General features: G+C 38.2%; 2 protein-coding genes across 2 annotated transcripts in view; both read left to right on the top strand.

Moving 5' to 3' along the window:
- The window catches only part of LOC134824297 (uncharacterized), a 56,650-nt gene extending 52,391 nt beyond the window's left edge, over positions 1–4,259 (top strand). The window contains exon 7 of the mRNA XM_063836118.1: positions 2,512–4,259. Coding sequence (XP_063692188.1) covers positions 2,512–2,721 — 210 coding nt within the window. The 3' untranslated portion in view covers positions 2,722–4,259. The remainder of the gene's footprint in view (positions 1–2,511) is intronic.
- A 1,646-nt stretch (positions 4,260–5,905) lies between these two features.
- LOC134824296 (uncharacterized) lies at positions 5,906–13,663 on the top strand. The gene is made up of 5 exons (XM_063836117.1): positions 5,906–6,000; positions 6,370–6,511; positions 6,863–6,974; positions 7,229–7,418; positions 12,463–13,663. The coding sequence occupies exons 3-5, from the start codon at positions 6,865–6,867 to the stop codon at positions 13,273–13,275; spliced, it is 1,113 nt and encodes a 370-aa protein (XP_063692187.1). The 5' UTR covers positions 5,906–6,000; positions 6,370–6,511; positions 6,863–6,864; the 3' UTR covers positions 13,276–13,663.
- The last annotated feature ends 1,267 nt before the right edge of the window (positions 13,664–14,930 follow it).

Raw genomic sequence — 14,930 nt, 5'->3', positions numbered from 1 at the left:
GGTGAAACACTGAAAAATAGTGTATGTATAATGTATATAGGGGGGGGGGGGGGGGGGGGGGTCCAAGGGGAACTTTGGGAAAGTCCCAAAGATTTCTGAAGTTCCACAAAAAAAAAGTTCCCCAAAATTCCCCAAAATTATTCGAAATTTCTCTAATATACATTAATACCCATTAATGTTAACATGTATGTTATTTTATGAATCTTAACTTACTTGTTTGATACTTGCAGCATGATAATTTTTTTGGCATGATAATTTTTTTGGGGGATTTTGGGAGTCCCCCAGGTTTCCTGAAGGTCCCCAAAAAAAAGTTCCCCAAAGTTCCCCTTGGACCCCCCCCCCCTATATAATTGTCTCTCAAATACAGATAACGTTCAAAAACTCTCGAGATACGATTATCACACTTAGGGACATGAATTGCTTCAATGTGGCTTCTTAACACAGCTACAGACCTTCCCGTACCGGATATGATATCGTTGTCGAGATGAGTCTGTTCAGCCCTCTTGAAGGCCAGCAACCAGATGCTTCCTTGTTGCTTGTTCTTTGCTGGATCTATCTGGACAGATCCACACATCGTTGTAGGTCTCGACTAGCCTCAGTCTCCCTGTTTTCATCTCATGAACTGCTGTTGAGCTTGGGACGGCAATCTTGACTGGTCGGATAGCTGCTGTACTACCTGTAGCTGTAGTTGGTAGATCTGAGGCCAAAAATAGGGTATGACCTAATAAAGCAACAACCTGAAGTCTAGACTAGTCTGTAGACTATGAAACCATGATCTACCCCACTTAATGTGATAATTCTGGCCATGTTTATGCCCAAGACGAGCCCTTAACCTTTAGCTCCCATCATGCCAAAAGCTGAGATATCTTATAATAAGTACATAGATTTCGGCTTGCAATCAGCGTAAAAATAGGTTCTGAACCTGAGCTGAAGTCATTTGTATTTAAAACCATGCTAAACGCTCGATGTGATGATGCCATTTTTATGCTCAAGATGCAATGAGCCCTTAGCTCACACCAGAAGCTGAGATATCATGAAATAAGTGTGATAATCGTTACTCGGAAGAGCGAAGAAGGGCGTGGTCACATAACTCAACAAGACTTTAATACCAAGTCTGTAGACTTTAATACCATGCCTAAATGTGATGATTCTGATCATTTTGATACTCAAGTTGATCTCCTTTCTCCAATCAGAAGTGGAGATATTATGTAGGTTTACATATCGCAAAAAAAGGGCATGCTTAATTGTACGCTCAATTGCGCAAAACTGCCCATATTCAGGAAGTCTACCCAAGCGAAATTTGTTCCTTCCAGCCAACTCAAGTAGCTTGGAAATGAGCTTTGTCCCAGATCTCCTCCAAAATTGCGGTTACCAGAGCTGGAAGCTGTTCTTCATCCTCTTCTTTCAGCCCAAACACAATCAGATTCTTGCTCCTGTCCTCTTTTGCAGCAACACTCTTTCTTCATCACGTTTTTCAGAATTTTAGAATTTTACTGTCACATAGCGTGTACAGCTGCAGTTGCACCCTAGCTCTTTATCCCTGACTCCACCATACTATTGTTTGTACTGTCTCTTCAACTGACATCTTAAGTAACTGTAGTTCGTCTTTCTGCACCATCAGCTGGCCCTGCTGTATGAACACTTTTTCCTCGTCTGTAAGTTAGCGCTTCTGTCCTGAAGCACTCTATGATCTCCATCATAATGCTCATCAAGGTCTACTGCATACGATAGTCTTTTAATAAACAGACGGATGCGCTTCGCCCTGATTTTTATCTGTCCATAGTTCCGTCAATGCCATCGTCTCTATGCTTTTTCAGTTTGTTTCTATTCTCAATGAACCACACAGAAACCAAGCCCTCCACATCTTCCTGTTCATCATATTGGAACTCACAATTGTTCCCCGAGATAGGGGAAATTCAGTCCATTCTTCCATATTGTACTAAGTACTTGTATAGTAATGAAAAAATACACACAAAAGCAAACTAAGCCACAACGGGAAACTAAAATTAAAGTTACAAGAGATAATTCAATGAAACAATAAGTTTTGCGTGAAACAATAAGTTTTATTTCGCACACTTTAATCATAAATAAAATAGGAGTGCCAGGAATAAGGAACCAAACCGCTTGGGGCTAACAATGGCTCATTTACAAACCACTTCAGACATGTTATGTTGTTATTGATGCTCAATTCGTCTGGAACTGATCCTATTGACCTCTAACATTCTATAAAATCTTTTCTTAAAAAGCTATAAAGATGCATAACACAAAACACACGAACAAAATATTTATAATCCATATATACATTTTTTATAGAACTTTTAAATTTCTAAAAAACTAATAAGCCTATTATATATATATATTCATTTTGCACCCTGAGAAGAGGTGATCACAGAGCAGAGGAGAGCAGAGGTAGATACGATAGCATGTTCATGACTAGGTGTGGGGCTGTAACATAAGCCACACTGACTACACATTCACCTACATAATTCTAACACCCAGCCTTATTTTCAGAAATCACAAAGCACAAAGTCAACACCACAAAATCAACACCAACACCAAAGCACAAAATCAACACCACCCTACCCATTACCCTACCCACATGCACAGTTTCAAGACCCGAATCCGAATGTTGTCATCCGAAAGTTGTCAAGATCAGAGATAAGACTTGAACAACAAGTTGTTGTTGGGACGAGGCCCAGGGCCAGGGCAAGATCAATATGAATTGTTGCTGCTGTGTTATGGTCAAGTTCGGAGACAACCTGTACATTTTTTACTTTTTTAGAAGTGTGTGGTGGAGCCAGCTCAACACAGACTGAAACTCCTTGATTATATGGCTGACAAGACATTTTTCAGGACTTTCTCTGAGTAAAAAAAAAATTAAAAGGTTGAACGGTTGAGCAGATACAGGTGGTATTAAACAAACCCTTAAAAGGTGGAGATTTAAGGTGGAGACTGGCTCTGGTTGAAGAAACTTTTGATTAAGGTGGAAAAGGTTATTGGTAACACAAACTACATCAAATTTGCAATCTGATAGTTTTATCAATATTTTATTTAAGTGCTCAACCGAGGTGGAGAAATTAAATGCACTTTTCAAAGCTGCTCAACCGGGGGTGGAGAAAGGTTTAGAGAGTTCTAGGTTAGCTAGAAAGTTGCGTCTCGGCCTTTTCTACTTCCCGTTAAATTTTGTTTTTTCCATTGACGCTCAACAGGGTGGAGATCTTTCATTAGGAAACAGTAAAAAGCCTGTCAAACATGCCTAAATTCATTGGTTTTATCACTAATTCTAATCTGCTCTGTTAACTGCTACTGTAGGGGATCATAAAACTGTTACCCCTTCTGTCTTAAAGCAAAGTGTTCTAGCAAATGAAAAAATTATCAAAGTTGTGAAAAGGTACTCAACAAGGTGGAGAAATTGTTGATTAAACATTAAAACATTAAAAAATGCATTAAAACTGGCCCCACTGGGTTGAGTTGAGCTTTGGCAGTTGATTTTTGGAAGAAATAACATTGGGTGACCCTTTAGCATGTATACAACTCATCAAACTAGCCATCAACCACTCAACCGCGGTGGAGAACCTTGACTTCTGAGGTCAAATTTACGCCAAAATTTGCCAAATTTGAGTCTCCACCTATGTTGAGTGTACTTTTCAGCAAGGATGCCTTGTAATATGAGTTGGTAGATGATTTAGAATCATTGGTATTGCAAATGGACTGCCACAGTCACTCTACAGCTCCTAAACTACAGAATAACAGATTTTGAACTGCATGTTATGCTGTCTCCACCTCGGTTGAGCCGATTCTGAGGATCCTATTCTATGAAATATGATTGGTATAACCCATAATATTAAATATTAGGACTTTGGAGCAATTAAAAAGCATGAGAGGGTTAGTTCTAGTCACTTATATTAGCTCATGTAGTCAGTGAGCTGCTCCACCTGTGTTGAGCAGACAAACCTGCTCAACCGGCACTTTTTGAGTACCCACCTGTCTTACTTTAAATTGTGAAATTTGGAGTACATATTTTTTTCATAAGTGATTTACAGCTCCTTTATTTTTGTAATTTTCAGGTGGCCACTGTCTCCACCAAGGTTGAGTTATTTAAATTTTGAACCCAGATATCATTATAGAAAGGTTTGGAGTATAATATCTGAAGAGCCTGTACCCCTTGGACTTTCAGAGGAATTATAATTAATTTTACCGTTTATGGCAGTGAAATGAGTGTAATTAGTGACTGATTTTATGTACAGGTTGTCTCCGAACTTGACCTTATTATTTCCTGTGTGAATTTAAGATTATTTCCTGATGTTAACTCCTAAAAATTAACCGAAAAGATCTTCCTTGATTTTGCTGTTGACCAACGGGTACGGTGATGAATAAAAAATGAGACTCCCTTCTTTTAAGCCCTCAGCTTCCACCTACCACAACCACCAACTTTACCCTCAACGATACTCGAACAGTTTCCGCCCCCATTTGATCAAATTGGTTGATCTTTGTCCCCGATAATGGTCTCGAACAAGGGGAGGGGTCCTATAAAAAAAATTGTGCAGTAAAGCACTGTTCGCAAAAATCGCCTCACAGGTAGTTAAAGCTTCCATAAAAACATTTTAGCGGAGAGTATGCCTAAACTTCCTATCTATCGCATCCTAAAGCGATTTTAGCAGCAGAGGTCTGTAGCCAGAAATACAGAGACAAAAAGGCCATCCTGTATTATGGCACTTTCGAAAATGACCCAGTAGGAACTGCTGGTGAGCCACATAACCGGCACCCTACCAAGATCCCAGATCTGTTTTGGCTGTACTCTCGGTTATATTTCCAGGGCAGTCACATGACTAAATGTTTGTTGTCTGAAAGTTGTCAAAGCCCCTAAGATCAGAGATAAGACCCAAAAATGGGAAGTCATGAGCAAATTTGAAAATATGTATAATATTGACTAAACGCTATATTTTGCTATCGTAGAGAAGAAGTATTTCGGTCTGACTGGTGTCCATACGTCAACAAGTAGGGAATTTTATGCTTGAGACTAGGGTTCATCAGCATAGCTAAAACCAGCGAGAAGATATTTGAGCTCAAAACCACTTGAGGGGTAAAATTTGACCGTGTGAAAGATCGAGGCTAGGTCAAACTATCGGCTTTAGCATGGTCTATTATAATGGTACCACGTAAAAATCAAAGTGCCTGGAGTCTATCTAGTGCCTCTTACCTCCTACATAATGGGCAGGTTTTCGAAAATTTATTATAATTTATAAATTAATTAATTCATCAATTTATCACTCAATTATTCAATCAATTTATCACTCAATTTACTGTCTCACCCAATCATTATATCTCTTCCAGCTATGAATTCACAGAACACACGCAACATGTCATTTCACGAAGCCTATAAGGTTTCAGAGAAACTATACACAGCATGACAGCAGAATAGGCTACACGTTCCCGACATATGTACACCTCCCGATAGAAATAAATCTCCAAAGACTGCATGAGAGTTTTTGCAGGCATAAACTTCACCACAAGAGTGCAATGTGGTCGATGAAACGTCAGTTTCGTTTGTCCCAGTCGTCTGTGACGAAAAAAAGAAGAAGAAAAAAAAGAATATTTACGTGTTTCACTAATTTATATTGACTGATAACGACCAAAAAGCTGGAATCTCGAACTTGACGCTAGGGGGTCTCATCAAAATTCTTTTGAAATTGACTTATAGTTGTTGCTGATAGACTAGAGGGGGGGCCGGGGGGGGGGGGGGTAATACCTATCAGATGCTTTTGGTCCCATGAAAAAATATTGTTCCTAGCCAACATTATTGCGGGTTAAAAGTCAGTGTTTTATACGTGTAATTGTATTGCACAAGCGATTTTAAATCGATTTTAGTAAACATTTTAGCTCATAACTTTTATCTTATAGAGAATGAGTCACACAAAGTCGATAATTAAAGACTACTCCATCGTTGAATGGAAGGTACCGAACTTAAACTCATCACCAATAGAGATTATCGAGACAAAGGTAACTTGATCGAAGATAAACTTAAAAGTGTATTCCGAATTTTCAATAAGCAAGTGGTGCTATCTACGCATCAACAAAGTAGGGTAATAAAATGAATATCGATGATATAAGATAAAATTAAATTGCCATATCTTAAGGCCATGCACATATTTGTAACTGCTCAACTTTTTTTATAAATAATAATGAGGTTAACCAATTCTTACAAAATTGACTAAACAACATTGAAGCTAATAAAATCAAGTTTAAGATGTTATTACACACAATTTTTTGTCATTTCGGTCAGCAAATGTTAACTCTAAATTATAGATTCCCCAACTGGCCTTAAAACGGGTTGTAGGATTTTACTAACAAAAGACTAATTTCTTTTAGTTTTTGAGTTCGTACTGTGAAAAGAATACAAAAAATAAGAGTAAGAAGCTTTCAAACGGGAAGTTGTTTGTAAGAGGAGATCTGTGCACGTGGGCATGTGGGAGGAACGTTTGGATTGCAGCATTAATCCACTGCACTACGGGTTTGTTTGTTTTCACATAAAATTGGAATTTTCATTTATTTATAATTACCATTATAAACTATAATAAACTTGGCTAATAAACATTCCCTATGGATGATAAGGGATAAAAGATAATATAGATAAATAAATTAAAGCTACACAAAGTTAATCGTCAAATTTTTTATTAATTTAGTCGTGATTTAGTGTGATTTGACTTAATGCGACTTCAGCATCTAGCTGAACTCTATCCGACATAAGTCCTCCAATTTCTTCCAAGTCGTTGATACCTGCTGACACAGGATTTTTCTGACCAACAGGTAAGTTTTTATGATTATCTGATCTACTAAAAAACCAACAAAACTCTGTTTTCAGAAATGGATAGAGCCAAAAAGCCTCACAAAGAAATCGCAGAAATTTTTCATAAAAAAAAATTGTCTTTCTTTGATGCTAAGGAGAAAGCCATAAAAGAAGTTCTGGTGATATTGTAAGTACTGAATACAGTAATGTACAGTAAAACGCCCAGTTTAAAAATATAAGTTGTTATAAATGGGACAACGGTTGGGGGGGGGGGGGGGGGAGGGGGTATCGGTATATCATATCAGGCCAGGGTTTCCGGTAAATCGGGCGTGGTGAATCGTGGTTTTACTGTATGAAACCTGCTATCGTATAAGGAACATTTGTTGCCATTACAAGTCTAGGTGTATTTCCTCTATCTTCTCTAAAATAAATATCTATTAGAAAACCTGCAGTTGCAAGACCAGTGGCTCCGGCTCCGCCCAGTGTAGATGTAAGACCAGTTGCAGTGGCTCCGACCAGTGAAGTTGTAAGACCAGTGCAGTCAGCTTCAGGGGAGACATTAGGACAATCTGTTCATGTAAACCAAGATAAGCCAAGTCCTACAGAAGACATCCTCCGTAAGGATTTAGAGGTATGTTATTGTCATTTAATGGGGAATTCCAAGGGGCTTGCGCAGGGGGGGGGGGGGGGGGGGGGGCAAACAGGGCGGTCGCCCTCCCCCCAGTGGAATAAATTTTAAATATGACTAGGAATCAAGTTTGGGAAGAAAAAAAGGCTATACATTTGACTGGTCACTGGTCAGCTCTTGTCCCAGGCCAAGATTATTTTGAAATAGTTATCGTATCCAGTAGAATAACTAGCAGGATCCGTCTAACCCTAAAGCGGTGTCATTGAACATTTTTGAACATTTAAAATATAATTTGGAACATTACAGTAACGTTATTCAAATCTCAAACAGAAAAAAGTATATTTCAAAGCTTTGTGTTTTGATCATTATATTATTATGGGTGTATAGTGATTTTGATTGCATAAATTTGATTGGGCAGTGATGGTGAGTGAGAAGATGATGGGAGTGCCAGCCAGTAACTCAGTCAAATGAACAGCCCACTGAGGAGCCCAGGTCAAGATTTATGCGATATTGCGAGCCAGACTCATCGCACAAAATTTGTAAATAAATGAGGAAACAGAAAAAGTTTAACTTAAAAGTTGAGGGAATTAGGAACTTTCAACTTAACATGTATTTTATACTCTTAACGTGTATTTTATCACTTGTTTATAACGTGAAAACTTCGACGTAACGCGAGCGAGATTTGTGCCAGATTTTTGCGAGTTTCGTTTAAATCTCATAGCTAGGCTCACGATATCGTGAGATTATCCGCGAGATTTCGGCACCCTCTTTCAGCACTACATATTCGGTCGCGCGCTTGCATTTTCATCGCTTTTCAGCGTGTTTATTCTTAGTTTATTTACAATGCAAGTGATGCAACGGCCCCATAATACAATTCCTCATCTTACTGGCCTTTTCGTCTTTATCATCAAGCCGACTTTTCATGGTCAATGAACTTTTGGTATTGATTGTTTTGAATTATTACTGGTTGTGACTTGTGTTAGTCTGACGGCTTACTTTTCTGTACTGTTAGTGTCTAAGTCTTAAAAGATACTAGTTGTTGTTGATACTAATCGGTTTATAAGATCAAGATTTACAGTGGTTACTATAGTTACCATGGTTACCATTAAAGGAGGTCCGGTAACGGTCGAAATCTCAAGGTACTATTCCTGGCTACAGTCGACTCCATCTTTCTCAGAATATACTTGATACTGCCATAGGCATAGTGAATGTTTCTTTATTAAAAGTTTGAGAAAGGGTCTCTTCAACTGGAGAACTGACTTATTAATCCTAGCAAGTAATTAACTCTGGATCCTCATCACATTGATTTCATTCTAAATTCTAGCCATAAACAAAGCAAACATTACCAGATAACTCCGTTTACCATAATTTGACAATTGACGTGTTCTAGTGCGAACGAGGCCTTCCCCGGACAAATCCTTAAATGCCAGTCTTCTCTAGCTGAAGTACAAACAGTATAATCTATCGGATAACGTAAATTACAAGGTGCTCTGATGATAATTTTAGTAAAATAATTAATAATTGCCAAAAAAATGACTGTCAACGAGACTCGAACCCGAGACAACTGCATAACGATCGCGCCCTAAACCATCGTGCTACGAAAGTCTTATCCCATTTACAATATGTAACATAATATAATTCATAAAAATATGCACGTAAATTTTTCGTTATTTATGGATCCAATAATATAACAGCGACATACTTACAATTCTGAGAAATAAACATCGAGCGACATAAAGCAACTTACTTACAATTTCGCTTACGAAGGGACTCGCGAAATCTTTTTAAATAGAAAATAATTTGTGGGGCAAGAAATCTTGCAGGCTGGGGGGGGGGGGGGGGGGGGGGGGTTGGTGGGGAGTACATTTCGCCACTGCACGTGACACGTGAAAATCGCACTTTTAGTCTCAAAATCCAATCTCATCGCACTTTTTTTAGAATCTTGATAGGGGCTGAGGAGTGGGTGAGCGCAAGCGCGAGAATGGCAGAGAGGGTGGCATAAAACGGAATACACGGCCACAGAAAAGACACAGAAACTAAACCGTGCGCAGTAAGTTAGCCAGTGTCTGAGAGCTAGTGTTGCCCGGCAAGAGGCATCCAAAAGAGGTGCCGTGGTGAACTGTGCATGTGGAGGCAAAGTTCGAATGCAAGGCGACGCAACTCAAACTGATGATGAAGAGGTAGACTGAACAGGAAGTAAAGAAAAAGGAAAAGGAGATCCAGCTGAGGTCTGGCTGAAAAGCTCACAGACAAAATCATCCGTGGCTGTCTACCCCGTACGTAGGCAGTGTCCGAGATTTCAGGAATCAGGATACACTCGAGCAGTGCAGAGCTGATTACAACCAGGGTCCTCACGGATACCCCGCCTCGGAGGTTGAGCCAATGCCTGCTTTCGATACTTATGTCAAGACTCAAGAGACTAAAATAATTATTACCTATTTAATTCGCGTTTTTGACACCACTTGGGAGTCCAAATTTTGGCACTAAAATTCTTATTCCTTGGCCAATTTTTTATTTTTTCATGCTGATCTGAAGGCCATCAAAGCATTTGCCCCAGTAAAAAAAATTCAGTTGTATGTCGGGGTCTTTTACGGTTTTTGCAGAAAGTCGCGATAAAGTTGATTCCATGGTGTCAGTAAAATGGCACGGATCCATATTATATATATATCGTCTCGCTTTATATATAGTAAGATTACCGGATGAATATGCAATTGTAAATTTTGAAATTAAATAAAAAATATCTGAGAATTCTTTGATTCATTTGAAACGCAAGGATATATTTTTGAAGCAGTACCCTACAAGAATCTTTTTTTACCAGTTATCAACAAATTTTGACTAGGTGTTAAATTCCTGGACGCCTGACTATTTGCAACTGCCCCCCCCCCCCCCCCCCCCCCCCCCCCCCTTTTTGAAATGTTGACCTAGAATTTTTTTGAAAATTGCCTTCTACAGCAACAAAATATTTTTGCAACGTAAAAAAGATTTAATGACATCAAACACAAGTTTTATTGTGAACGAATATAGTGCCTTTGAACTAATTAGGCCGATACAAATGCCTTGTGCATATAATATATTTCCATGAGTTGGCTGTCGCTATATCTAGGTAGCCAATCCTTCATGGTCGGGTGGGAATCGATGAGGCTCAAGAGAGATATATGAGAGGCAGATTAATATGGGAAAGGACTGAGGTTCAGAATATCAAAATCATGATCATGGGACATCACGATCCAGTACCAAATAGCGTATGCTCAACCTTACTGCCACTCAGACTTAACTGGAGATATTCGAAATAAATTAAAATTCGCGCAATCTTTATTTTTAATTTGTCCAATATTTTGAATCCAAATTATTACCTAGTGTCTAATCGACTACTTTGAACCTTCTGTATTGATATCCTATTGGTCTATCGTATACAGGGTTACCAGGGGACCTTAAAAACCTTAAAAACCTTATAATTGGCAATTATACAATTTTGGGCAAAAAACCTTGAAAAATACGTGAAAAACGGGCAAATTTTCGGGTTTTTAAGGTTCTTTAAGGTTTCATACTTAATTATACTTAGCTTGATCTAACTAGATTTTCCGGATTAATAACATTTTCTGAAATTATACCTAGCTTGATGTAGATCTGATAAGTTTTCTGAAATTTTGTACTTAGCTCGGTATAGATCTGATTGGATATTCTGATATTATACCTAGCTCGGTGTAGATCTGATCCGACTTTCTGAAATTGTACCTAGCTCTGTATAGATCTGATTGGGTTTTTCTGAAATTATACCTTCCCCCTGTAGATCTGATTGCAATTTCTGAAGCGGAAAACCTTTAAAAAACCTTGAATTTGAACTTTATTGCATTACGTTTTTCCAAACTTTCGCACTTAAAAACCTTAAATTCATTTCCAACCTCATTTAGCCTCATTTGGGGTATTTAAAATCAGCAAAATTAGGAAGAGGCAGAACGAGGCAAATTAATCTAGTTTTCAGACTTTTTGAGATAAGAGGCAACATCGATTAATTCGAAGTCATTGCACTATAATTCGAGACTGTAATGTATCCCTCCAAAGGGGCACAATTATAATATCCTGGAGCTAAGCTGGGGTCAGACGATATCCATGAGAACTTATCGGAAAAGTTCACCTAAAAAAGGGGATGCTGTAGAAGGGAATGGTCAGTGGACTCATTAAAAAGCCTGGTACAAAAGGGATTTTGTGACTAAATTAAAACAAGTGTCTCTTCAATCACATGACATTCTAGGGTTATTAACCCTTAACAGTTAACAACTTTATACCCGGGTACCTCCGGAATTTTGCCAAAACTGTATGTTTAATTTGAATTTGAGGGGAACTTAAAATAGCACATTATTTACAACTGAAAGGCCCTTAATAATTTTAGACCAAAAAGATGAAACTATATTAAACTAATTTTTATCTTACCTTATGCGTACAGCCATAATAGTTACGGCAAGACTTAATATTTCTGTGAAAAATTCGTATCAAAGGTCATCTTTCAGGAACCCATACGTATACGCCCCACCCATAAAATTGGTTATTTGGCTCCCGAAGGTCTTGAGATCTCAATGTAGGCGGTAAAATTGGGGCTTTATTTTTCGAAATAAATGGAATTTACGCTCTTAATTTTACTGAAATTTCGAAAAATACACAAAAATCTTTCATTTTAAATCATAGAAACATGGGACTAAAATTAACCATTTTCCACAATTTCTATTAGAGTATGACACTTTCAGAGCCCTGAAAACACACTTGCTTCATCCCTAAATCGGCAATTGCATGAATTTGCACCGTCAAAATATATTATGACAGTTAAGTTCGGTTCTTATGTTAGATTATAAGTCGAAGGGTAACATTTCTCCATCCCTTTCGATCTATAGCACCACTATGGTACAAATGAGGATTTGAATCAAGGTTTTTAAAAGTTTTAATCGTTCTAGTAACATGATTTAATTGTAAAATAATTTTTAAGAAATTTATAGACGGTTGACAGGAATGAATTAATATACTGAAGCATTTCGATTATGAACACATTTTTCAGGAACTAAAAGAAGCTCTAAATGGATTAATGGAGAAATTTGAAAACTCGGAGATGGAAAAAAAAATCCTCAAAAGAACCGTAGAAACCTTGAAGGATGAGCAGAAGGTCGTGTCCGATTACCTTGTCGAGATGAAACACACTGTGCGGGGGTTAAAAAGGACTATTGATGACCTACAAACGCCTGTGGAGGATGCAGCCTATCAGACTCCCCCTGGCCCTCCTGCCAAGAGATTGTGTTCGAGTAGCGAGAAAAGCAAGAAATCAGACCTTCTGCTCCCTGCTTATACCGACGGGGGAAAGTTAGAGGAAGAGTTTAAACTTGTCCTTTTGAATGCCTTACCAGCCTCAAAAAAGACTCATACCACTGTATGGAGGCTACTCATTAATCATAAGTACAAAAGAAATCCCAACGCAATTAATTCCTTAAAGTTGCCGCCAATAAATGGAGCAAGGAAAGAAAAAGTTAAAGAATATACAGAAAATGACTGGAAATACATGACCTGGGATGTAGTAGTTGCATTGATTAGGGTAGCAATGGATCACCTACCTAATACTTTTGAGGATGTAAGAAGTGCGAGGAGATTACTGATGAATTTTTTGGACAACAGCAGGCAGAAAAATGGAGATAAGCTTGCAGAGATGTCACGCAGAGATGCCATTAACCAGTCGATCAATATCACTCCGACATCTGCTGCGCAGGTTAATCAATTCGTCCCCAGAATGCATCCTATACCTATGCAGAACTACAATTATGACGAAGAAGACCAGCATACGACAACAGCAGCCGTCGGTTCAGCAGAAAGTAACTACTAAATCAAAATGATTGGCTACCCTATGTGGGTGACTAGGCTGTGTGATAAAACTCAACAACCCTGTGTGGATAACATGGTTTTCTCTGTGTGAGAAATCTCAACAATCCTGTGTGGATAACATGGTTTTCTCTGTGTGAGAAATCTCAACAGTCCTGTGTGGATAACATGGTTTTCTCTGTGTGAGAAATCTCGACAATCCTGTGTGGATAACATGGTTTTCTCTGTGTGAGAAATCTCAACAATCCTGTGTGGATAACATAGTTTTCTCTGTGTGAGAAATCTCAACAATCCTGTGTGGATAACATGGTTTTCTCTGTGTGAGAAATCTCTATAATCCTGTGTGGATAACATGGCTTCTCTGTATGAGCAACGTAACCAGTATTTTTTATGCTTCCCTTAATGTCGTCGGTGGATTTCTGCTAGCTTGATATTTGTCAACATTATACTAACAGAAATTTACCAGTGACATGTAAGTCAAATCAAAGATAAATTTTACACTGTAATTTTGAATCTCTGATTTTTCTTAAATTAAAAACAGCTCATCGTTCTATTAACAACTATTAATAGGAAAATTAGCTGTTTTTATAAAAGGCAAATGGGTCCGGGCTTGCACTAGTGGCAGTCCACCCGGGAGGCGGTAACTATAGAAGTTTGAACATGTGATCAAATGTCTATAGGCTAAACTTTGCCTTTCGACCGTCAAATACTGTCCTTTTACTCAGATAAATAATTTTACTTTATTTGTTCATAAAATCTGAACTGATAAAAAAGTCCATAATCTTGGTATTTCAACACTAAGTCTCGCTTGAATGACTTACATTTACATCGTTATTGGGTATATTTTAATGTCGAAGCGTGTAATAAATGTTAGAATTTATATATTTATATAAGACAAACCAGTCGATATAAATAAAGTATTATTAAGCAGAACTTGAACAAGTTCCACAGCAAATAGTGTAATTTTACCTCATTCGGGTAGCCTAAAAAGGCAAAATTTGGACGAGGTAAATGAGGTTGACCCCCCCCCCCCCCCCCCCATCCAATAGTACAGTCAGTTATGCACATTTACCTGCACGATTTGAGATTTTTTAACTGAAGCGAAGCGCAGGCCTTCATCAAGGTATTAGTTACTCCTTATCAGTCGGAGCAGAGGCACCTATTTTAGCAGGGGCATAATCCTACATTACGCTTTAATTTTGAGTCACCGAATCGTGAGTCGTGACTGACCCGCATCTAAAATTTAATACGTTGGCCTTGATAGCTCAGTCACTGTGTACACAATTGTAATAACTCTTAATAATTCTTTCTGGTATGACTTACTACCACCACTGGTTCAAGCAATTTGTCAAATCGAAGCATAAATCTGTGTTCATATTTTTCAAATGAAGGTTCATTTTGGCATTTATTTGATAGTTTGGATAGTTGGATCGAGCCAAATTTTATTGAATTGTGTTTGGCCATTTAAATTACGTTTGTCCTGAAAAAATGAGAGTTATAACTTCTCAGATGACCGACGCGAGATAAAAAGCTTAACGAGGTTATTCATTATGTGTGATCAGGTGATTGGGGTGAGGCAAGATTCGCATTATGTGAATCGTGCAGAAAGCCCAATTACGGTGTCTTAATTGGGTAATCATTAAGTACCCAATCAATTTT

This window comes from Bolinopsis microptera, chromosome 12 (assembly GCF_026151205.1).
Source record: "Bolinopsis microptera isolate Bmic1 chromosome 12, MBARI_Bmic_1.0, whole genome shotgun sequence".
In the NCBI taxonomy this organism is placed as follows: Eukaryota; Metazoa; Ctenophora; class Tentaculata; order Lobata; family Bolinopsidae; genus Bolinopsis; species Bolinopsis microptera.
This window is presented reverse-complemented; position numbering and strand designations above follow the sequence as displayed.

What these genes read in the sequence shown, in the direction of transcription:
- LOC134824296 (XM_063836117.1), top strand. Translation starts at nt 6,865, where the DNA reads ATGGATAGAGCCAAAAAGCCTCACAAAGAAATCGCAGAAATTTTTCAT. An exon ending in AAAGAAGTTCTGGTGATATT is followed by an intron (nt 6,975 to 7,228) that starts GTAAGTACTGAA and finishes AATATCTATTAG; the next exon opens with AAAACCTGCAGTTGCAAGAC. An exon ending in TCCTCCGTAAGGATTTAGAG is followed by an intron (nt 7,419 to 12,462) that starts GTATGTTATTGT and finishes CACATTTTTCAG; the next exon opens with GAACTAAAAGAAGCTCTAAA.